General features: G+C 38.0%; 1 protein-coding gene across 1 annotated transcript in view; it reads right to left on the bottom strand.

Annotated features, from left to right (window-relative positions):
- The window catches only part of HIF1A (hypoxia inducible factor 1 subunit alpha), a 41680-nt gene extending 32751 nt beyond the window's left edge, over window positions 1-8929 (bottom strand). The window contains exon 1 of the mRNA XM_022570428.3: window positions 8584-8929. Within this exon, the coding sequence (XP_022426136.2) occupies window positions 8584-8618 (35 nt within the window). The 5' untranslated portion in view covers window positions 8619-8929. The remainder of the gene's footprint in view (window positions 1-8583) is intronic.
- Between the last annotated feature and the right edge of the window lie 17644 nt (window positions 8930-26573).

Raw genomic sequence — 26573 nt, 5'->3', positions numbered from 1 at the left:
TTAGATGCACAAATATCTGCTGAATAAATGAATGTGCAATAATATGTTACAGGCCATGGTGGTTAGGTGCTAGAGTAGTGGTCTAGGGTTGAAAAATTTTTTGAATCATTGAGATAAATCAACTTCTTATTATCCAAGAAAATATCCCTTCCTCCACTCACAATGAAGGTTCTATTGATTTGACACATAACTCATTTAAACATTTTAGCTATGTTACCTGCAAAGGTAGGCAATTTCCAACTCTCCTCTGCAAACAGATTAAATAGACATTTAATGAAGTTCTGACATCAAAAGAGCATGGAAAAGTAGGCTTTCTTAATTTCCCATCCTGTAACAGCCAAACAAATACCCTTGAGAATATTCTTCTTCCTTTACTATTATCACTGTAGAAAATGATTATTTTAGAATAACCTGTCTACACAAAAAAACAAGTATCTTCACTTAATTTTCAAAGGCCAGACGTTCATGGAAAAATAGCAATGTAGAGGAAAAGCACCACCAACTATTATACTACTATTATAAGTTCACTGATGGTTTGGCTCAAAAGGACATCAGCCTTTGTCAGACTGTCCTAAAGAACGTTTGAAGGATTCTAAATAATACCATGAGACTTCAAGGGAGTGAAACTCTTCTGAAAACAACTTAATAAATATAATAATAATACGGATATAATTGGTTTCTAGTTTATTAAGCCCTTACTTTGTGCCAAGAATTGTTATGAGTGTTCCACATGGGTTAATATCTCTTTTGTCCTCACAACAATACTATAAGGCAATTACCCTTACCCTAATTTACAGATAAACAAAGTGAGACCTAAAGAGGTAAAGCAACTTGTGCAAGATTACACAGCTTAAGAGGAAAAGTAAGCAGCCAGCCTCTAGAGCCAAACCTCTTAGCCATTAGTCATTCATTACTACATCTTTCTTAAAGAAATGAAAGCCTTAGTCCAGAGAAGAGATTTTAAGCTTTCCCAAAGCAAGAACAATCGTAGACCAACTAGATTTGATAGAGAACTCTGCAGAATATGAATTCTGGTGATTTGCAACAAAAACCTATAGCCCAGCATTGATCAAGAGTCCTGTATAAGGAGATAATAATCTACATCAAGACAATCAAATAATCTACAAAAAGACATTTGACTCATGTAATAAGGGAACCCCATTGACATTTAAAAATGAATAGTCCAAGCAGGGAAACGGGCATTCATCCAAGAGACTGATATGTGGATACTAGAAGACAGAGGGAGTTTCTTTTCTTTTTTTTTTTTTATCATCACAAACTGTATGGATGCAGACAATGGGAATGCTTAGTGGCCATAATTCATACCATATTAATAGCTTGTCAATGGCAGAATGAGGCCAACATGCAAATCAAGCAAAATATAAACCAAGTAATATTCAAGAGAAAGCCTGAGATTACACTTGAAGGACATCACTTAAGACTCTGGATCTAACTGTCCCTTAAACCAAAGCTAGATTGTGTGAGCTAGTAACAGCCTCCCAGCCCACACCCCCCAAACTAGTTTGAGCTGTGTTTCATCACTTGCAATAAAAAGAATCCTAATACACTTACAAACTGCCAGTGTTTCATATTAAAAACAAACTTTAATGATGATAAAGTACAAAAGGGCACTCTCAAATACTGCTAGAGAATGTAAACTGGTCTAAACTTTCTGGAAGTTTAGAGTAGATTTAAGAAATGTTTGCTAAAGATGAAACAAGGGTAAAGATATTTTCCACATTTGCCTAGCTGATTTTCCCCAGCCATACACGCCTCTTAGTAAACTTTTTACTCAGTGTTCTAAGTACATAGAATTGGCAGGCACTAACCTTTAACATACCTTAAAATAGGGTATTGAGATCTTTTCAAGGCCAGTACATGTTACCTAGCTATATTTATTAACAAAAGTGTTTTCTGACCTGGTTTTAATAGATACTATAAATGTTTTTAAGTGATGAAAAATTACAATTCGAGATCCAAGAAAGTTCTAAAGTAGCACAAGAGATGCCCCAGCATAAGAAAAATTCCTATCAAAAGTGCAACATAGAAGAGCAATAATGACTTCCAAAAAATCCTTTTAAAAATCTTAAAATCTTCCTCTGCTTTCTTTGTTCATTCAGTTATCCTTTCATTTTCTTCATTTATTCATTCAAATACTTAGGAGGTCACTGTATGCCAGTAATCTCTTCTCCATCACAAGTTTCAAATTCAGTCTATTTGTGATCTTGCTCATCGAAACATGTTTCAATTTTATAACTGAAAAAAGGGGAAGGGGTCACTTTAAATAAATTTGCTTAGCATCTGAATTCATGAGAAAAGATCTATATATAAGAATAGAAATATATTCCAACTCAAAGACTTAAATGTTCTGCCTTTAAACCTTCTGTTTATTTTTACCATACTATTATTCAGTTGGAAAAAGAAATTCTCACAAACTATTAGGAAAAGTGGAGAAGCACAGGGAACTGTCACTAATGAGTGAAAACTGCAATATTAGCTAGGAGACACTTTAAATATATTGTGACTTTCAAAACAACTGGTAGAACTACAAGAACTACAGTAAGTTATGTTCCATCACTAATTTTTGTCCCATTTACAAAACAATAAATTTTGAAAATCATACTTGGAAATAATCTTTATGTTTAATATTATAACCAAGTGAAATTTTTAAATGAAGACACGCATAAATAACAGGTGAGATCACCAGAACAACTAAAAGATAACATCTTGGGAACAGTTATTTTATAAAAATAAGTCATTTCAATTATAGTTTTAAGTTCTTTAAAACAAAGTTACTAATGAAATGGGACTTTATCAACAATAGAACAGGTAGAGACCATTTTAAACAGTAAGTATTTTTCTGAAGAAGTACTGGCACATCAAATCTTTCTAAGTCACTAGAAAAACTTAATTCTCATTTTAGAGTTGCTTAATCTCACTTCTGACAAAGCTTCCAGTGGCAACTGTTCTCTGCTGTTAGTTTTAAGTTTAATTATTCACAAACTAACCCTTAAAAACACAACCACTTCAACAAATCTGTTATGATGCCTACTACCATAAAAACAGAAAATAACAAGTGTTGGGAAGGATATGGAGCAATAGGAACCCGTGTGCACCGTTGGTGGAAATTTAAAATGGTGCAGCCACTATGGAAAACAGTATGGGCAGTTCCTTAAAAAATTAAGTTACCATATGATTCAGCCATCCACTTCTGGGTATACATCCAAAATAAGTGAAAGCAAGATCTCAACGAGATATTTGCATACCCATGTTCATAGAATCACTATTCACAATAGTCAACAAATGGAAGCAACTGACAAAAGCAATGTTCACATGTTGAGGTGTGGGGAAATCATTCTGGCTTATACATAAGTTAACTTGAATTTTATGCTAACTAGAACAGACTGTGGCCTACCAAATATACACTGTACATCTGCTTTAATTATTACAGAAAAGGGCACACTGACCAGAAGTAAAGAATGTCCATGTTAAAAATAAAGATTAAATGCCTCCCTTTCTGGGACGCCAAAGCTGGTACTCCTTCGATGATAAGACTCCCATCCCAGGTGCCAAGGCCATAATCGCTGTGTACTTGCTGATCTGCTTTTTTTTGAAACCTTGAAGGAATGTATCTCTGACTTGTTTTTGATGTTTTTTGTTCTGACAAGACATAAAACTATGCTAAAACCATGCTTCTCCAGAGCAGTTTCTCAGAGTAATCTGGGAGGCTGTCTTCTGGGCTATAGTCCTCAGTTCGGTTCAAAGAAAACCCTTTCCTATTTCTATTATAGATTGTCTATTGATTATTTTTGTCAACACAACCTAAGTGTCCATCGAAAGATGAATGGATAAATAAAATCTAATACACATTATTCAGCCTTAAAAAGGAAGAAAATTTTCACATATGCTACAACATGGGTGAATCTTGAGGACATTATACTAAGTGAAATAAACCAGTCACAGAAAGACAAAAATTGTATGATTCTAATTATATGAGGTATTTAGTAGTCAAACTCATAGAAACAAAGTAGAATGACGGTTGCCGGCGGGGGTGGGGGGGCGGGTAGGGAGAGGGGTAAATTGTAGGTAGTTGTTTAATAGTTACAGAGTTTCAAATTTACAAGGTGAAAAAGCTCTGGAGATTGATTACACAACAATGTGAATTAACACTACTGAACTGTACAGTTATTAATAGTTAAGATGGGAAATTTTATGTTGTTTTTTAAAACCACAACTTAAAAAAACCCTACAATCACTTCAAAAGCTATGGAGGAAAAAAAAGTCATGAGGTAATCATTAAAGTTTGTTTTTATAGATTTAGATTTTATACATTATATTTTCCTAAAAGGGTCATGTCTGGCAAACAGATATGGGTTTATTACTTTTTACTGCAGAAAATACAAGTTTTAATATAAAACTCAATGCACATACAAAATAGTTAATTTTTGATGCGCCAAGAGACACGGATACAATTATCTTTAAAATTCCAAGGCCTATAGTAGATTTAAAAATTATCACTATACTTTCACCGAAAATACTGAGCAACAAGAAGATTGGCTCGTCTTAGTTTCAAATTCTTTTTCTAACCCTCTAGTTAAGCAGAAACATACACAACACATATATCATACATACATACATACATCACAAATAGCAGAAGGCTGGGTAAAATCCACCAACTGGATAATTAGTCCCAATGTTGAAAAAAAAAAGAGAGAAAGAAACAAGAAAAAAGAGCATTCTTCTTATGAATTAAAATCAATATCTTAATAGAAAACTAATCCAACAACACATTTAAGTCAGATTATTTTCTCCTACTTGAAAAACAGACCTATGTTAACCATCTCAGACAAGAAAAGAATATAGTATTTTAAATATGTAAATTTTTAAAAATTATATTTTAAGAGGACATGTCTATAAATAAGCACAGTAATCTAACCCAAATCTTTAACATCCATGCATGGTAAGTTTTTTATTTCACCACCAAACACAATAAACTATTATGAGTTCTTCTGAAAAAAATCAGTCGAGACTAATCCCCCTCAGCCTCCTATACACCATTCCTAACATAAAACAATAGAATGTAACCACAAAATCTTTACCTTGAGCCCAAACACCATTAGAGCTGCAAAGACAATGGAAGTCAATAGGTAGAAAGACTGGATGTTATCTAAACTGCACAAAATGCTTTGCAGTGGACCGCAGGAATGAACTACCACACATAATCTAAAACAACATGATAATTCAGTAAACACATACACATGGAAGAGTGCACTAATATAAATTTTATACAAATCAAGCTACAAAAATCAGACAAACAGTACAGGCTTGAAGCCTTGCCTTGAGATAAAAGCCTAAGATCTTACCTCTGGAGAAATTCATAAGTAAAGTACAGTTTTTCTACTATGTAGGCTCATATGTTTTACCACAAGTATTTTATCAAGTCATCATATTTAGCAAAGATTGATATTTATAAAATTTTCTACTCCAAACTGTGGCATCAAGACAAAATAAAAATGTTTTAAGTTACTGCCATTCCTAAGACTGCAGTGCCTTGCACATACCCTGCTGAAATGAACTGTCTGACTAGTATATGTGTTTATGACTCTAGTCTCTAAAGTCCAGAGGAAATTTTTAGTAGCCTGTTTGGGGAGGAAACAAGGGGGTAAGGAAATGTGAAAAAGGGGGCCTAAGGTAGACAGTAGATCAGATGCTCAAGAGTAATTGATGCTAGATGCCAACATAATCCAGGGATGTACTGTTTTAACTGAAAAGAATCCCCTTTAAAGTTGTGGATCCAATGACAGCCTTTTCATTTTTAGGAGATATAGAAAAGAAAGTGGGGAGAAGGAGAACTAACGCAAAGAAACATTTGGAAGAGTTTTAAAGTGTTGTGGAAGTTTAAACTAAAACTTTAACAGGTAACACCTATTTTCAAGTATATAATGTTACCAAGACTCCTAAACCAAGCACTAGGCATTATCACATTTAATCTTCATAATAACCACTAAGATGGTTGCTATTATTATCATCATTTCAAAAGGAGGAAATAGGCTCACAAGCATTCAGTAACTTGCCCAAGCTCACAAAGCTAACAAGTGAAAAGGCTAGACTCAGAGGTGTCAGGTTCAAATCCTATGCTCTTAACCACCAGGCAACCTCTTCAAGAGTTTCAAGGGAAATCAAAGTAAAATTGTAACAAGAAAAAAGTTTACTAGTAAATGAGAGCTTCTTGATTTTTAATGACCAAAGTTAAAGAAGGAAGTTAAGGAAAGTCCATTCTCTGAAATTTTAATGATCCAATAACTATGTTTTGGAAAACACCGAAGGAGTCTGGCCTGAAACCTGACAGCGAACAATGAACCTCTTGACATTCCACTGAAATCTAAAAATCAACATTAATGTGCTATTAATTAAGTCCAATCCCTACTATTAAGGAATCAACATGAAATTCCCTATGTTAAATCTATTATAACTATACCCAACCTCTGTTCTGATTTTTTCCAATCCTTCAGCTTTTGAATTTCCTAACCCTCCTTTAAAAATGACAAATTTGTCTCCCCACCTGCACTCTACAGGCTCACTTAAAATGGAAAAATTCTAAGGAGAAAAATCTCTGCCCCTCAATCTTTCAGTTATCTTTTCAAAAAGTTTTAAAATTATTAGAAAACGATAAAAAAACAGACATCTTTAACAAACATCTAAAAGTTGTTGAGTAGCTACCATTAACTTAATTTTTCAGTTTTAAGAACCTCTGTATTAAGAAACATTAAATCTGATCCAAGTTTGCTAAATTTTCAAATGAGAATATTTTGAAAATAACAAATGTGACTGAGGAAAATCTAAGAACTAGTTTAGACTTGGGAGTGAAGCACAGTAGCTAATTAATTCATTTATATTAAAGCTGCTTATGCTCCTCTCAACTGATGAACTGCAAAGGAGAAATAAGTAGAACATTGTATACAAAAAGGGAGTGACTGGTGCATAACTTCATGCACAATATTAAATATGATTCAGCATATAAGGACAGAATATTGGCAATATATAGAGATGATATGCCTTAGGTTTACAATATAGCAGCCTCATCATTTCATCAAAAACCTTGTAATCACTTCTACAAAATTAATTGCAATTAATTCCTGGCAACCCTTGGAATGGAAATCTAGACCTGTTTTCTCACTTTTTGAATTTAATACGTGCTTCCTCTGGTGTATACAAACTGCAAACTTATCATTCCATTAGATAAAGACCAAAAAGGAATCCACAAAATAGCAAGAACATAAACAAGTTTATCTTCTGCTGATGCTGATTAGGGCAGTTAATCTCTCCCAGACGAGTGGGAGGACTTAACAGTAAAGCCAGCCTACTAACCAGAACTCTTACCATAAATCTTCAATTCCTTAAAATAATTTCCTCAAAGGTTAAAATACCAGAGTGGACCAAAAGGTGGGAGTGGAGGTGGGTCACTTAATTCCACTGGTTGGACTCACAATTCTTAATCCTATAATGTACCACTTAAGACTCAAAATTCAAGGTGTTTTTAAAACTTGCATTAAGTTCTAACAGGATGATTATTTACTTCGGGTATATTTTAATATACTTCAATTTCAGGAAAATGAGGCAGGTCTGTCCAAAAACTTTGCAACATTTTACTGCTGCATTTCAATTGCTCTGATCATATACTTTTCTTTCAATCTCATTAAAAGTGTCTGCCTGAATTTAGCCAGCCGCTACGTTTTCACTAAAATATTTCCAAGAATGAATGAAGCATATAATTCACTTATAAAGTCTGGGCTCTCTTGACAGGTGACAGAAAGTATCCAATTCTTATGTTCTCATTAAAATGTTGCCATTCCCCTAAATTCCCGTTACTCCGACTCTCGCTCTAGGCAAGTTTTTCAAGGCGATTAAAACCACACCAAACCAAACCAAACCAAACCAAACCTGCACGTGCAAACTAAAAAGTTAGCATCCCAGGCCATCGCGGCAAATCCCTAATGCACAAAGGCAAAGACACACGCCTAGCCGGACAACCGCGGGGCAAGATCATCCAACCACGCGAGTCCCTGGGTCGGAAACCCAGGGCCCCGAGCCCACAGGGAAGCCAGGACCTGCGTGCAGGGGCCGCCCCGGGGCCGAGTTTTCAATGGAACCTGAGAGGATGGGGGCGGGAAGGAGCGGAAGCTCGGGTGCAAGCGGCGGCGACTGAGCTGCGGCTCATTTCTCTTCCCGGGGTTTTCAGGCTAGGGGAAGTCCACCCGGAGTGGGGCACGGGGCAGGCTGGGGGTTTGAGGCGGGTAAGGAGGGCGGTGCGAGGCCCGGGCGGCCGGGAGGGGAGGCGAGCAGGGCCCAGCCCCCGGCCCCCGGCCCCTGAAAGCACTTTCGACGCGTCTCCCACCCCCCACGACAAGATGGCGACGTGGACAGTGGGGGAGGCCGGCCGGCGAGGCTGGGGGAGAGAGAGGGGAGGGGAGAGAGGCAGAAACAAAAAGGCGGCCCCCCGGAACGCGGAGGCCGGCCAGCGAGCCCCCAGCGGCGGGCGGGCAGGCCGGCGGAGAACGCGGCCGGCCGGGGGAGTGGGCTTACTTTTTCTTGTCGTTCGCGCCGCCGGCGCCCTCCATGGCGAATCGGTCACCGCGATGCCTTCACTGCCCGCGGCCCCCAGGCTCGCTCCGGCCTAAGCGCTGGCTCCCTCCACACGCGAGGAGGGGAGGAAAGGCACGTCCAGAGGTGGGGGGTGCGAGGCGGGAAACCCTTCGTGAGACCAGAGGCGGGAGAGCAGACGGCTATCGCAGGGGTCCAGGTCCGGCTCCGAAGAGCCTCCCCTGGGGCAGTTTGTCAGGGCCCGGCCCAACGCACTGGCAAAAGCAGCAGCGAGGGCGATCCTCGCGTCCCCTCAGACGAGGCGGTTCTGTGCACTGAGGAGCTGAGGCAGCGGCAGGGGGCGGGCAAAGGCGGAGGCGCGCGGGGGGGGGGGCGCGCGATCGCGCGGGGGGTGGGAGGGAGTGTCGGGGGCGCGCCCGCCCGCGGAGCACAGGGCGCGCACACGCAAGCCCGCCTCACCTGAGGGGGAGGCGGGTTCCCTCAGAGCCAATGGCAAGCGACGCAGGCGGCCAGTCCCCACCCCAGCCCACGTCTGTCTCAGCCAATCAGGAGGCGGTCAGCTGAGGCACAGCTGGGACGAGCTGCCGAGCTCACGTGCTCGTCTGTGTGCCGCTGCGGAGGAAAGAGAAAGGAGATGGGGGTGCGGCCGGCCTGGGTCTGGGGACTCTGCGCCTTCTCCTAGGGAAAGCACTGGCTGGCTTTGGGAGGCGCTGCTGAGAAGGGATTTCGGTTTTTGGGTCCCAAGCCTGCATCACACTTCCTGCTCTCGGAGCAGCAAGTCTCCCGCTGTCTTTTTCTCCGGCAGCTGTGCTGTGCAGGGTTGCCGCGCGCTCTGCCAAGTCTCAGTTTAAAAAAGCAGACTTTTCGCTTCGTGGCAGCAAACCCTTGGTCCCTTTGCTCAGCTGTGTTACGGTGGGATCTTTCTTGCCAGGTTACCCAACCATGGGCCATGTCACCGACCGCAGCCTTTGCCATAGAACACTAGGGTACTCTCTTTGTCCCCTAAGTTTCTCAGTGATGAAGTTTGATTACTGCGTAAAAACGAATAAAAATATAAAATAAACTCTTCTTGCTGTAAACCTCTCAAGGGAAGTAGTTAAGGTAGCAGGAACTCTTAAAATCTGAAATTATTTTAAGCATTACAAATAGATATGTGACTTTAATAAAAGAGCATAAACCCGAATTTCAGAAAAAAAGTAGGAAAAATGGTTTTAGGTTGACATTTATTTTCTTGGTACTTTTCAAAGAGTGGAAAATAATCTTAGATGGATTTAGAAAAAGGGGAAGACGACTTACCACCTTGAATTGAGACTTACCACCTTGAAGTGAGTTCACTGTGTAGACGGGAAAGAGGAAGGAGACTCCAAAACCCGCACCAAGACCTGAGCAGGGGACCTCAACTCGATATGGTGGCAGCCACTATTGCCTGTTTGCTAGCATGACTTTGCAAGCTCCTGGATAAGACTTAATCAGTTTTTGGCTTTTGAAGCGTACATTTCAAGCCTGTCAGTCTTTTAAATGAAAAAGAAACGTGTTTTGAGCCAAACAAAGAAGCACTGCACACATATCTCTAGCTGGCACTAGATTATTTTACTTCTCACCTTTGCCTTACTAGTTATATTGTTACAATCTAGCTTTGGGTTATAAATTAATGTGGATATCTGTAGTAGATTTCAATTATATTGTCATGTAAAAACAATGGTCCACGTAGCATAAGCATTAAACTCCGGTAAGACAAAAATCAATTCACATAGCACCTCTTAACTGGTCAGCAGATCCAGAGATATGGTTAAAGATTGATCTTAATGCTACTTTTTTTTTTTTCCAGATCTACAACACTGAATGATAAGTCTTCTTGAAAAGTAACATGGGAAATGCCTGAAAAAAGGAAAGGACCAAAAATAATTATTCATGTTTTTCTTTTTTTAATTGTGGAAAGAATAATTCTGTAAATTAAAAACCTTTTAATTTAAAATTCTGAAAACTCAGTGTTAAGAACACTGATGCCAGAGTCAAGAGTGAGCTTGAGTACAGGCTCTGACACTTTCTAACAAGCCATTTAACCTCTCTGTGCTTCAGTTTACTAATCTATATCTATGCCATAGAATCTGGGCATGATTAAATGAGATAATACATGTAAAGTACTTAGAACAATACCTGGCACATAGTAAGCTATCAATAAATGTTAGCCATTAGTATTGTTGGCGGTCTTGTTTTCATTATTCTTATCATTATTATTACCTCCAAATTTGTGCCTCTGCTAGTGATAATTACTTGGGCTTCTACCGCAGTTCAGCCAGTTTTAACTTCCTAAGAATGCCAATTATGTTAATATAAATTCACATATATTCTCTGTTTTCAACTGTGGAACTGCCCATAATGTTCCCACCCTTGTGTATGAGCATGATTGCAGAGATCTTCAATCATTTCCTCTCATTATGCTGGTGAGAAATTCTCTCTGGCCAGTGATTATAGCTAATGTGTATAGTGTTTATTACAACAACAACAAAAAGTGAGCCTTTTGTAATACCAAATCTAAGTCATTTAAAAAAGTTTAAAGCAGAATGATAATCCGATCAGCAAAAGATATTTTTGAATAGTCATTACATTTGCCTCAAAGTTCAATTTTGCTTTCAGAAAAATGTATAAAATATGGTATTTTATGTGTGTGTGTAGACATATATATGTGTATACTCACACATATGAACATGGAAAGCAGTAATATTCAACTTGTTTTCACATAATTACAAAGTAGCTAAATAGTGTTCCCTAATTCAATCAATCCTGTTAAATAACAGAATTCTAAAAAGCAAAACTTTCTATGGGGTAAAATTTTAAATTATACTCTTTATAAACACCCATTAATAAATGCATTTAAGTTATTATAATGTGAATAAACCTTAACGAACAATGTTACTTAATTATTTTCTAATCTTTGTAAGTGTCCAAATTTCATTCCAAGCCACTTTGCAGAACTTTCTAAGTAGGCTGAAAGATTACTTGCGAATGACTCAATTGACCCTTAACCCATATTTATAGTAGTAAGTTAGGCAGTGACTCAGGAAGAGGCAGGGTAAAACTTGAAATCTAGATTAGTACTAAATAACATAGAACGTTGAGCCTTTTAAAGAGTGAAACACATCAGATTCAGATAATTTAGAATGTATCAAACTATATAAGAAGACCTAGTGGTCAATAAGTGATTCTTGTCTTTGTGGTACGCGGGCCTCTCACTGCTGGGGCCTCTCCCGTTGCGGAGCACAAGCTCCGGACGCGCAGGCTCAGCGGCCATGGCTCACGGGCCCAGCTGCTCCACAGCATGTGGCATCTTCCCAGACCGGGGCACGAACCCGTGTCCCCTGCATCAGCAGGCGGACTCTCAACCACTGCACCACCAGGGAAGCCTGATAAGTAATTCCTGATTCATTACTATCCTTAGTGCTCCTCCTCTCCTCCATCTTGATCTATTCTATTATAAGAGCAACGAAAAAACATATCATTTGGAAGGAAGTGCTTAGCAGATAATAGACATTAAAAGTCTTTTTTTTTCTTTCAAGGATCAAAACAGAAAATAAATATGTATATTTGTCTGAATTTCTGGAGAATAAGAATAGACTGAAATTTTGACACTAGCACTTTTCAGTTATGATAGACATTTTAAGCATAAATTTACAAAGGAATGCCAAAGAATTTTCAGTTTCTGAAAAAGAGCTTGGAAGAATCCATCCTTGCAATAAGAAAAAACAGCTTAACAAACTGAAAACCAACAACTCTTCTTAGATCCACCAGGGAAATGAGGTCACAGGGCAAACTGCTGCCCTGAAACCTGGAGGGACAGATAGACAGATATAGAGAATCAAAGCTTACCAGAGGATCACAGTTTACCAGGAGCGGAAGCCAGAAGCTGAAGTCAACATCACAGTTGGAGCCAATATCAGCAGGAACACTTTAAACTGCAAGTAAGGAACTGCTGGAGGCTCTGTGTGGACCAGCTTGAGAGTTAAAAACTACAGAGGGGGTTCAGCCTTAGAGGGGCCCCACAACTTTCTTGAGTTTCAACTCCAGGAGCCTAACAGATAATCACTGTGAAGGTCTGAGGAAAATCTCTTGCTTTTTGCACAGCTAGAGAAGAAATTACCTTTTTGAAATACTTTCAGAGTATTCTGTTCTTAACAAGATCTGTCCTCAAGGGAAGCTATTTTACCAGAGCCTAACCTACCTTAGGGAAAGGGAACACTCAACTCCAGCCCCTTCTAGCCTTCAACATGAGAGAAGGGAAATACTCAACTCAGGCTCACAAAAAGGCTGAGCCCTAATCATAGGATTATAGAACGCTTTCCCTCCATCCCCATACCATACCACCACATCAGTAGGGCTCCTGGGTAATAACAGGGGATTAGAGCTAAAAGAACTGCAAGACTCAGACCCTATTTAAAGAATCACTATGGATATCCGAAAACAATAAGAGAAACAAAAACAAGGACACTAGAGAATATTTTAGCTTCAGACACCACAACTACAGCAAAAAGTAGCATAGCCTATCTCCTCGCCAGCCAAACATATCTACCTAAGTTCCTTTTACCTAATATACCATGTCTGGTTTTCAACAACAAAATTAGAAGACATGCTAAGAGACAAAAAACATAATTTGAAGAGATAAACCAAACATTAGAACCAGACTCAGATATAGCAGAGATTTTGTAATTATCAGACCAGGAGTTTAAAATAACTGTGATTAATATGCTATGGGTGCTAATGGAAAAAGAACAACATGAAAGAACAGATGAGTAAAGTAAACAGAGATATGGAAACTCTAAGGAAGAATCAAAAGAAAATACTAGAAACTGAAAACAATGTAACAGAAATAAAGAATGCTTTTGGTGGGCTCATCAATAGACTGGACATAGCTGAGGAAAGAATGAATGAGTTTGAAGATATGTCAATACAAATTTCTAAAACTGAAATGCAAAGAAAACAAATTAATGAAAAAGATGGAACAGAATAAGATCTGTGGGACAATTACAAAAGATGCAATCTAACTGTAATGGGAATACTGGAGAGGGAAGAGAGAGAGAGGAACAAAGAAATATTTGAAGAAATAATGGCTGATAGTTACCCAAAATTAATGACAGACACTAAACCACAGATCCAGGAAGCTTAGAGAATACCAAGTAGGAAAAATATCAAAAAGTGTTCAAACTGCAGAAAATAAAAGAGAAAATCTTGAAAGAAGTCATGGGGCAGAGGGCTGTAGTGGAAATACCTTACCTATAGAGGAGGAAGGATAAGAATTACATTGGATTTCTCTTCAGAGACCATGCAAGCAAGAAAAGATGGGTGAAATATTTAAACTGTTGAAAGAAAAGAACCACCAACCTAGAATTCTGTCCAGTGAAATTATCCTTCAAAAATGAAAGAGAAATAAAATTGAGAAAATTTGTTGCCAGTAGATCTGCCTTACGAGAAATGTTAAAAGAAGTTTTACAGAGAGAAGGAAAGTAATATAGGTTAGAAACTCAAATTTGCATAAAAACCAGAAGAGTGTTATGGAACAAATAAATGAAGGTAAATAAATGAAAATAAATTTTTAAAAATTTTTCTTATTTTTGGTTTAACAGATAACAAATAACAGTTTGTTCAGAAAGATAATAGTAAAAGTATAGTTGATGATTATACTTTATAGATAAGTGAAATGAGTGACAGCACTATTAAAAGGGATGGGGGGAAGAATTGGGAAAACCCTTTTAAAAGATATTTGCACTACTGGTGAAGCAGTATAATGTTATTTGAAAGTGGACTTGGATTAGTCATAAAAGTATATTGCAAACTCTAGAGCAACGACTAAAATTTTTTAAAGTATAATTGATATGCCAAGAGAGGAGAGAAAATGTAATCATATAGAATGAATCATATGGAAAGCCTCTTTTTAAAACCAAAGAAGGCAGAAAGAGAGTGGAAGACAAAAAAGAAACAAAGAACAAGGGCAATAAATAGAATTCCACAGAATCAACAACAACAACACAAACAGAAAAACTCCTAGAATGAATAAGTAATGATAGCAAGATTGTGGGATATAAGTTTAATATATAAAAGTCAATTGCTTTCCTAAATAAAGAAATGAGCAATTGGAATTTGAATTAAAAACACACAACACTATGAACTATAGTTAATAATACTGTATTGTATACTTGAACGTTGCTATGAGAGTAGAGCTTTAATGTTCTCACCATAAGAATAACAACAACAACAAAATGGTAATTATGGGAGGTAAAGGATGTGTTAACCAACCTTACTGTTGTAAGAATTTTGCAGTATATACATGCATCAAATCATTACATTGCACACCTTAAACTTACATAATATTGTAAGTCAATTATATCTCAGTAAAATGGGGCAGGGGGGCTGTGGGGACAAAAGACTGTTTACATTAGCTCCAAAAAAAAAAAAAAAAAGAAATACTTAGGTACAAATCTAACTTAATATGTACAAGACCTATGTGAGGAAAACTATAAAACTCTAAGGAAAGAGATCAAAGGTCTAAATAAATAGAGATTTCACGTTCATGGATAGGAAAACTCAATACTGTTAAGATGTCAGTTCTTCCCGTAATTGATCTATAGACCCAATGCAATCCAAATCCCCAGCAAGTTACTTTGCAACATCAACAGGCTGATTCTAAAGTTTATACGGGAAGGCAAAAGATCAGAACAGCAAATGCAATATTGAAGAAGAACAAAGTAGGAGGACTGACACTACCAAAATTCAAGATTTACTATAGAGCTACAGTAATCAAGACAGAGTGGTATTGTCAAAAGAGTAGAAAAATAGAACGATGAAATAGAATAGAGACCTCAGAAATAAACCCACACAAAAATAACCAAATGATCTTTCACAAAGGAGCAAAGACGATCCAATGGAGAAAGAATAGCCATTTCAACAAATGGTGCTGGAATAACTGGACATCCACTTTCAAAAAAATGAATCTGGACTCCAACCTTATTACACCTTTCATAAAAATTAACTCAAGATGGATCCTAGAGAGACTTCCCTGGTGGTCCAGTGGTAAAGAATCCGCCTTACAATGCAGGGGACGCAGATTTTATCCCTGGTCGGTGAACTAAGATCCCACATGCTGCAGGGCAACTACGCCCACGTGCCACAACTACTGAGCTCACACACCTCAATGAGAAAGCCCGACTGCCGCAAACTACAGAGCCCACATGCTCTGGAGCCCGTGTGCCACAACTAGAGAGAGAAAAACCCTCACGCCACAGCTAGAGAGAAACTGGCACGCCTCAACAAAAGAGCCTGCGTGCCTCCATGAAGATCCCACATGCTGCAACTAAGACCTGCCGCAGCCAAATAAATAAATAAATATTTTTTAAAAAGATGGATCCTAGACCTGGATGTAATATGAAAACTATAAAATTTCTTGATGATAACATAGGAGAAAATCTAGGTGACCAAAAGTACCAAAAGTGTGATCCATGAAAGAAAAATAGCTAAATTGGACTTGATTAAGTTAAAATCTTCTACTCTTCAAAAGACACTGCTAGGAGTATGAAAAGTCAAGCCACATACCAGGAGAAAATATTTGCAAAACACCTATCTCATAGAGTACTTCTATCCAAAATATACAAAGAACCCTTAAAAATCAACAATAAGAAAATAGATAACTCAATTAAAAACTGCATAAAATTTCTGAACAGATACTTCACCTAAGAATATATACAAATGGCAAACAAGCCTATAAAAAGGTGCTCAACATCATATAGCATTAGGGAATTTCACATTAAATAGCAATGACATACCACTACACACTTAAAATGGCCAAGATCCAGAATACTGACAACACCAAATGCTGTTGAGCGCATGGAGAACTAGGAACTCTCATTCATTGCAGCTAGGAATGCACAATGGTAGAGCCATGCTGGAATACAGTTTGTTTGTTTATTACAAAGCATACATAGTCTTACCATACAATCCAGCAATCATGCTCCTAGATATTTACCCAAATGAGTTGAAAACTTATGTTCACACTAAAACCTGCACATGAATATTTATAGCAACTTTATTCAAAATTGCCAAGAATTGGAAGCAACTAAAAGTTGCCAATGAGTGAATGGATAAACAAACTAGGCCACATCCAGACAATGGAATAGTATTCAGTGCTAAAAAGAAATGAGCTATCAAGCCACCGAAAGACATTAAATGCATGTTTAAGGAAGACCTTAAATGCATATTGCTAAGTGAAAGAAGCCAATCTGGAACAGCTTCATTCTGTATGATTCTAGCTATTGATATATGACATTCTGGAAAAGGCAAAACTATGGAGACAGAAAAAATACCAGTGGCTTCCAGGGATTAGGGGGAGGAGAGGAGGGATGCATAGGTGCAGCACAGAGGATTTTTAGGGCAGTGAAACTATTTTGTATAATACCCTAATGGTGGATACATGACATTATGCATTAGGCAAAACCCATAGAAATCTACAGCACAAAGTGTGAACCCTAATGTAAACTGTGGACTTTAGTTAATAATGTATCAATATTGGTTCATCAATTATAACAAATGTACCACACCAATACAAGATGTCAATAATAGAGGAAACTGGGTTTGTAGGTGGAGGAAGAGGGAGTATATGGGAACTTTCTGTTTAATTTTTCTGTAAACCTAAAACTACTATAAGAAATAGTCTATTAATTATAAGAGAAAAAGGGAATACTCTTCCAAAGTCAAGTTTTCATATATTCCTCAACAAAGCAAAAGGCTTTAATTTGTAGCAATGAACCTTGATGAAGCATCCCTTTGAATAGAAAGGAAAGTGATATTTGGATATTTTTCCAACATCAAAGTTAGTTGAAAGATTCTGAAAAGCCACAGCTTCATAAGGTTTTTCATTTCTAGAAAGGAAAGACATAAGAGAAAAAAGAACAGTCTTGTCTTTGAAAGTTAATGGTACTACTACCTCCTGATCCAAATAACTACTTACAGGATTTCAACTTTTTTTCATCTGTATATAAGTTGGTACCTTAATAAACCGAAGAAAGATGTTTATTAAGAATCTGTCTTGCCCACTTCCTAGCCCCCATCCCAGACCACACCAACATGTTAGCATAGTTAAAATATATCATTGTTTCATTCACTGATTCAATATATATTGTAGCCATTCTATTATGGGCCAGACATATACTTTTCGCTTAATATGCAGGTTTATGTGCCATTATAGAGTGTAGAAAGGTTTCGATGGACAGGAACTTTCATCTTGGCAGCCCCAGAATGTAGGATGCTAACCAGTACACAAGAACAATCATCTCTTGAACAACAGCCATATTCTAAGCACTGTGCTTAGGATTTTTAGGTGTGCTCTTTCATTTAAGCACTAGGACAGCCCTATGAGATAGAAATTCTGGTGGTCCTATTATGGCTCAGTAAGCTTATGGTCAAAGAGCTAAAAATACAAAGTCACAAAGCTAAGAATCAGTGGAACCATGCCACTCCTTTATGCTATTCAAACTGTGATACCCGTGTGGCAAAGAATGCTCAAAGCTGTGGAAGTCAGGGGTGGGGAGGACAAAAGCATAGTATCAATTTTAGAATGAGGAAAAGTTGAGTAATATAACTATGTGTGTGTTTGTGGATATGTTATGCATTTGGCTAGAAAAAAATCAAATACAGCAAATGAGCAAATATAGAAAAGTTCTTCTGACTTCTCCTCCCTCTTCTTTCTCTGTAGAGGGAACTGCTGTTACCAATTATTTGTTTCTACCCAGAGATATTCAATTAATATACCAAATATTCTGTCTTGTGTCCTTTCCTTTTTGTACAAATGATGGAATAGTATAGACTTTGTCCATCCGTCGAATTTACTCCATGTGACAAAATTGTTTGTAGGTTATTTTTTATCCGTTTGTATAGATCTAATAATTTCAATATTTATAATAAATAGATGTACAACGAAGCAGAATGCAAAATCACAAGAATTTTAAAGTAAAACTAATGTAACGTTAATATCTATGAAAAAGATCTTTTACATTTGATTACAAATAAAATTGGGTTTCTCTAGGTTAGCAGAGACATTCAACAGCTAGAAAGACAAACTTTTATATTATAGTTTGCTTTGGGAAAACGCTACCATGTCAATTTCTGTTTGTGAAAGCTACCAACCTTAAATGAATTACAAATAGAGAAAATCGCTTTCTACCTATACTCACTATTCTAACCAGTTAAAAAATTATTTTTTCTTTCCTTTGTCCTTACTATCTCTACAGCAACTACTCTGATTTTGCATATCATACATTCTATTTTTCAACTGCAAGGATATGAAACCTCTTCGTTGTAAATAACTAACAATTTCAAAATCTGGTTCAAACCAGCTTAGCTCATTCTGATTTTTATGAAAATGAAGGGTGAAAAGTACTCTATGAATCTAAGCATTCTAAAGTAGGAGTTTTAAGAATTCGATTACTAGATTTTGAGCATTTATAGTTGTGATATGAATTAATATTATATAATTATTCCTTATTTGGGGCCAAAATTCGGATTTGCTCACACATCTCTAGAGGAGAAAATCTTCAAGTTCTATATACAGTCTGCTGAAGTTCTGCCCAAACCCTGCTAAACGATAGCTCCTGCTAGACTGTAACATTCCAGAATTTCTGTGCAACTCCATCCAACTCTGTTTCAATGCTACAAGGAAAACTTTTTTTTTTTAATATAGTAATTCAGGCAGTCAGATGACTGAAGGTAGGTGAGAGAATCCCAAAATAAGTCTTACAACAGAAGTGCTTACTTTTATAAACCGTGCAATATAGTCATCCTCTCCAAAACAACTGTGCTTTCTATCAGGAGGAAAACACTACCAGAACATTAAAGATGCCAGTGAACACGCCATTTAAAAGGTAGCTTTCTTCTAGATAATAATTTCCACTACAAGTTGTATCTTTTTTTTATACAGGGATTTTAAAAAATAGGCATTTTTATTTATTTATTTATTTTAGAATAGGCATTTTTTTAAACATCTTTATTGGAGTATAATTGCTTTACAGTGGTGTGTTAGTTTCTCCTGTATAACAAAGTGAATCAGCTATACATATACAAATATCCCCATATCTCCTCCCTCTTGCATCTCCCTCCCACCCTCCCTATCCCACCACTGTAGGTGGTCACAAAGCACCTAGCTGACCTCCCTAAGCTATGAGGCTGCTTCCCGCTAGCTACCTATTTTACATTTGGTAACCTATGTTTGTCCACGCCACTCTCTCACTTCGTCCCAGCTTACCCTTCCCCCTCCCCGTGTCCTCAAGTCCATTCTCTACGTCTGCGTCTTTATTCCTGTCCTGCCCCTAGGTTCTTCAGAACCTTTTTTTTTTTTTTAGATAGAATAGGCATTTTTAATTTAAAAACTGTGACAGAAAAATTAAAGCAGAAAGAGAAGAAGGATCTTACATTGACTATTTATTCTAGCTTGGTTTTCTTTCCATGTGTGCTAAGACACTGGCAACTCATATTTTCCAAACTTTGGGTGGATGATGTTTTCCCTTTGATTTTTTGTGGGTAATGCAGAAACATTAGCTGTTTGGCTCTCATATTGGAAAACTTATAAAGGTTCTTTGGTTAAGTGTGTCAGAACTTGCCTATGAAAAAGCAGAGGCAGTCGCAAGAAATTGGTTTTTATATAATGCATGGACTTGCAAAGACAGGTTAGCTACTCTCCTGTGTGAGTGTGAATTACAGGGCAATACCAAGGAAGACAAAGCTTCACAGCATTGTCTTATTATCAGGGCTCAGGATACTGAACATGTACTATGTGCCAAGGTTTGGGGTGGGTCTTGAGAATTACAGACATTGTCTCTCATTATTTCAACCAACACCTTCTAGTCCCGACCCTCACTTCCATTCTCGTTTCCTGTCCACTCTTCCAGGATTGTGAGGGACAACAGGAAAACAATCCAATTAGTTGTTAAAAGTGTTTGTATTTGGACAGATAAGCATCTGGATCCATGACCTGACTGTTCCCTCCACACTCCCCATGTGACCAAGCAACAGAACATCTATGATACTTGCTTCATGGATGTTCTCCAAGCCCTTTCTCAATCCTGTTAGCAATATCTGTGGCAACTAGCTTCAGGGACAAGAGTTTATCTCAAGGTCTTGTTGACCTGGTACTTCCTTGATACTTTCTGTTGGAGCAAAGACAATCCCAGAGCTTGGCTATCCTAGGACCTGCAGGAAGACATAGCTGAGAAGATTATGTGGTGGGAAAACAGGAGTCCATACTGAAAACTATTATATTGGTGTCGTGGTGGATACACAAGTAGATCCATATTTCAAAACACATCAAACTCACATAAAATGGATTTATATTACTGCTTGTAAATTATATCTCAGTAAAGTTGATTAAAATTTATACTGTCAGGGCTTCCCTGGTGGTGCAGTGGTTGGGAGTCCGCCTGCCGATGCAGGGGACGTGGGTTTGCGCCCCGGTGCAGGAGGATCCCACATGCCGCGGAGCGGCTGGACCCGTGAGCCATGGCCGCTGAGCCTGTGCGTCCGGAGCCTGTGCTCTGCAACGGGAGAGGCCACAGCAGTGAGAGGCCCGCGTACTGCAAAAAAAAAAAAAAATTTATACTGTCATAATGAGGCTCACCATCTGTCCACTGATCCACTCTTCTAACTTCTGACCCTTTACTTGGTATCATTCTCACCAGACTATATTTCACCCATCAATTAGTTGATCACCAGAATGTTGTCTACACCCTAGCCTTTAGTTGTTCATCTCAGCTCTGTCTATGGCCCATTGGCTCCTGGGTCCCAGCTCCATTTCTCAGAGCTTTACACACCCTGCTTTCACTATTCCAACCAAAAGAATATATATAGCAGCTAATGGTCAGCTGGCCCAGAGGAGAAGAATCCAGAGGATAAAATAGCTGAATGAATTCTGTCTGCTCCAAAATGTTGAGGGAAAATAAAATGGCCAGACACAGATGTTAAAAGCTGGCTCTTTTCTCCTTCTGCTCAACCAAATGCTGCTGCATGTTTAGGAGATGAATGCCACCAAGGGTATAAGCAAAATATGTGTTTCATTCAATACAAGGTAGATGTGAAACATAAAGGTGGTTTTCATATTGCATGTGGGCTTCCATAGACATATTCTTCTTTTTTTTTAACATCTTTATTGGAGTATAATTGCTTTACAGTGTTGTGTTAGTTTCTGCTGTATAACAAAGTAAATCAGCTATATGCATACGTATATCCCCATATCCCCTCCCTCTTGAGCCTCCCTCCCACCCTCACTATCCCACCCCTCTAGGTCATCGAAAAGCACCAAGCTGATCTCCCTGTGCTATGCGGCTGCTTCCCACTAGCTATCTATTTTACATTTGGTAGTGTATATAAGTCCATGCTACTCTCACTTTGCCCCAGCTTCCCCCACACCCTCGTGTCCTCAAGTCCATTCTCTATGTCTACGTCTTTATTCCTGTCCTGCCACTAGGTTCATCAGTACCATTTTTTTTTTTTAGATTCCATATGTATGTGTTAGCATATGATATTTTTCTCTTTCTGACTTACTTCACTCTGTATGACAGACTCTAGGTCCATCCACCTCACTACAACAAATAACTCAATTTTGCTTCTTTTTTATGGCTGAGTAACATTCCATTGTATATATGTGCCAGATTTTCTTTACCCATTCACCTGCTGATGGACATTTCTGTTGGTTCCATGTCCTGGCTATTGTAAATAGTGCTGCAATGAGCATTGTGGTACACGTCTCTTTTTGAATTATGGTTTTCTTGGGGTATATGCCCAGTAATGGGATTGCTGGGTAATACGGTAGTTCTATTTTTAGTTTTTTAGGGAACCTCCATACTGTTCTCCATAGTGGTTGTATCAATTTACATTCCCACCAACAGTGTAGGAGGGTTCCCTTTTCTCCACACCCTTTCCAGCATTTATTATTTCTAGCTTTTTTGATAATGGCCATTCTGACTGGTGTGAGGTGATACCTCATTGTAGTTTTGATTTGCATTTCTCTAGTAATTAGTGATGTTGAGCATCTTTTCATGTGCGTCTTGGCCATCTGTATGTCTTCCTTGGTGAAATGTCTATTTAGGTCTTCTGCCCATGTTTTAATTGGGTTGTTTGTGTTTTTGATATTGAGCTCCATGAGCTGTTTGTATATTTTGGAAATTAATCCTTTGTCAGTTGCTTCATTTGCAAATATTTTCTCCCATTCTGAGGGTTGTCTTTTGGTCTTGTTTATGGATTCCTTTGCTGTGAAAAAGCTTTGAAGTTTCATTAGGTCCCATTTGTTTATTTTTGTTTTTATTTCCATTTCTCTAGGATGTGGGTCAAAAAGGATCTTGCTGTGATTTACGTCATAGAGTGTTCTGCCTATGTTTTCCCCTAAGAGTTTTATACTGTCTGGCCTTACATTTAGGTCTTTAATCCATTTTGAGTTTATTTTTGTGTATGGTGTTAGGGAGTATTCTAATTTCATTCTTTTACATGTAGCTGTCCAGTTTTCCCAGCACCACTTATTCAAGAGGTTGTCTTTTCTCCATTGTATATTCTTGCCTCCTTTATCAAAAATTAGGTGACCATATGTGCGTGGGTTTATCTCTGGGCTTTCTATCCTGTTCCATTGATCTATATTTCTGTTTTTGTGTCAGTATCATACTGTCTTGATTACTGTAGCTTTGTAGTATAGTTTGAAGTCAGGGAGCCTGATTCCTCCAGCTCCATTTTTTGTTCTCAAGATTGCTTTGCCTATTCGGGGTCTTTTGTGTTTCCATACAAATTGTGAAATGTTTTGTTCTAGTTCTGTGAAAAATGCCATTGGTCGTTTGATAGGGATTGCATTGAATCTGTAGATTGCTTTGGGTAGTAGAGTCATTTTCACAATGTTGATTCTTCCAATCCAATAACATGGTATATGTCTCCATCTATTTGTATCATCTTTAATGTCTTTCATCAGTGTCTTATAGTTTTCTGCATACAGGTCTTTTGTCTCCTTAGGTAGGTTTATTCCTAGGTATTTTATTCTTTTTGTTGCAATGGTAAATGGAAGTGTTTCCTTAATTTCTCTTTCAGATTTTTCATCATTAGTGTATAGGAATGCAAGCGATTTCTGTGCATTCATTTTGTATCCTGCTACTTTACCAAATTCATTGATTAGCTCTAGTAGTTTTCTGGTAGCATTTTTAGGATTCTCTATGTATAGTATCATGTCATCTGCAAACAGTGACAGCTTTACTTCTTTTCCAATTTGGATTCCTTTTATTTCTTTTTCTTCTCTGATTGCTGTGACTAAAACTTCCAAAACTATGCCAAATAATAGTGGTGAGAGTGGAAAACCTTGTCTTGTTCCTGATCTTAGTGGAAACGCTTTCAGTTTTTCACCATTGAGAATGATGTTGGCTGTGGGTTTGTTATACATGGCCTTTATTATGCTGAGGTAAGTTCCCTCTATGCCTACTTTCTGGAGGGTTTTTATCATAAATGGGCATAGACATATTCTTAACAGTCTTAAGGACTTGGAAACTACCTCTAGGAAGATTGAAACTTGAGTATTAATCCAATATGGAGAAGCAGTGATTCAACAGAGTCTTCCAACTAAAGGAATACACTGCCAAAAAGAGTATTAGCTGTGTCTCCTACAAGCTTGAGAGAACAGGTTACTTTTAACACATGTATCGTTTTTATGCCTAGTATTTCAGTGGAATATAATCTCTGGAAGTGGTTTACTGTCTTGTTAAATGCTAAATCTTCAGTGCCTTGACTAGTGGCCAGAACAGAAAAGGAAGTCAATAAATACCAATTTGTTGGCCTCCTAAAAACTGGGCTCCATGAGCACTAGTCTGTAAAAGCTCTGGGAATAAGGAGTGGTGTGAATAAATATCATATATCTTACTTGGAGGTCTGGGCAATAAGCATGGTGGACAACTGTTCATTGAATAATTTCTGAAAAAGAAGACATAATGTCTCGAGAGCACTCTTGTTTGATGTGATGAAATCAGTACTACATGCATCAGTATATTGGGTGCCTGACATTTTACCCCATCTGTTATCTAGATACTCTGCCCTTCTTTGGACTCAATTTCCTCATCTGAAAAATGAGGGATTTGAGCTATAGAATCTCCAAAGTCCCTCCTTCCAGCTCTAACATTTTATGACAAAGCTCATCTAAAATAATTTATCTCACATCTTCAAAGGAATAAAACTGAGAAACACAGAGTGAATGTCATAACTTAGTAGGTGGACAATTAAAGTCAGAGACCAAAATTTTAATTAATAAGAATAAGAATCCTTCATCTTTCACTAGTACATTTAATATTTTCAAAGCACTTTCACATCCATCATCCTATTTGATAGTCAAAGCCACCTTACGAAACTAATTTAATTCACCAAGAAATAGGTTCATGGCATGAGATCACAAAGAAAATTAGTTACAGAGATAAGGTTATAATCCAGATATCCTGAATCCTAGTTTTAGTTTTTTCCACATATATATGTAAAATGTTGTCCAGAAAAACTTTTACATTTCCTTTGAGAAGGTACTAGGGCATCCTAACTGGGCCAAAACTGAAATTCGGATATAGCCATGGGCAGAGATAGGCAACTTCCTTTCTACCTGCACCTATTTGTGCCTATTTTGTTTGATTTGATTTAAACAGATGCTGATAAACCTTTTGGAAAAATAATTTGGATGAGTGTTAATATTGGATTTCAGGCATATATATGCACCTATAGATTATGAAGCAACTGGAGCAAATTACAATCAAGGGACACCTGAATCTCAAATACAAATTACGCTATAGGGAGAATGGTCTGGTGTGGGTTGGATTTAGCAATATAAGCTAAGAGATTGAAGAGAGCTTTTCTAGATTTTTAGAAAACACATTAGAGTTCAAGAATGTTGCTTTGAGACCCTCAAACAGCATAATACAGAGAGAAAATTGTTTTCCTTCTCACTTTGCAGCTCACTGCTGCTGTACTATCACACTCAACGAGGGTTGAGGGCACTGGTAGCTGGAGTGTTGGCAAGGATCTGGTATAGAACATCAACGTAGCAGATTTAAGCAACAGCATTTAAGCAGATCTCCAGCTGGCATTTAACCACAGCAGAGCTCCAGCATGGCAGAGGATAGCCATAGTATGGAAAGTGAACAACCTGAACTAATTAGTTAATGCATGTGAGATATTCCTCTGGGATTCTCAGAAATACTTTGGAGAATTGGAGTTCCTGCCTAAACAAGTGGAGAATTTTACTAACAAAATGTCATGTGGGATTATAAAACAATGGATTTTTTTTTCCTGGATTTTGGCCCTTGAGTCATGCTGCTCTAGCTTGCTTTCTGGTAAGAAGTTTGACTTCTTAAACTATCTGAAAAACACTAAGCTTATTCTCAGTGAGTAATCTATCTATTTCAATCAACTCCTGCATACCTTGGAACCATTTCCTCATTCAACCAACTAAAAGTACTTCCAGTTTTGGGAATTCCCTGGAGGTCCAGTGGTTAGGGCTCTGTGCTTCCACTGCAGGGGGCACAGGTTCCATCCCTGGTGGGAGAACTAAGATCACGCAAGCCACATGGCGCAGCCAAAACTTTTAAAAAATAAAATAAAAATGAAATAAAATAAACTATTTCCAGTCTTTCAGTAAAGGTCGCTAAATTTGCATATTTATCACAATTTCACTTGAAGTTGAAATAAGGCTTCATAAAGTTACTGGAAAATTCAAACCATAGTACATAAGCTGTTTTTTGTGTTTGCTGATCTTCTTTGCTAAATTTGTCTCCTTTGCTTTCTGAAAAATGAATTATATAAGAAAAGGTGTACAGGGGGCTTCCCTGGTGGCGCAGTGGTTGAGAGTCCGCCTGCCGATGCAGGGGACGCGGGTTCGTGCCCCGGTCCGGGAAGATCCCACATGCCGCGGAGCGGCTGGGCCCGTGAGCCATGGCCGCTGA

The sequence above is a fragment of the Delphinapterus leucas genome, chromosome 2, assembly GCF_059928025.1.
Source record: "Delphinapterus leucas isolate spDelLeu-1000000601 "Yukka" chromosome 2, BTC_Dleu_Yukka2, whole genome shotgun sequence".
In the NCBI taxonomy this organism is placed as follows: domain Eukaryota; kingdom Metazoa; phylum Chordata; class Mammalia; order Artiodactyla; family Monodontidae; genus Delphinapterus; species Delphinapterus leucas.
Note: the sequence above shows the minus strand (reverse complement) of the source record. Positions and strands in the feature narration are given on the sequence as shown.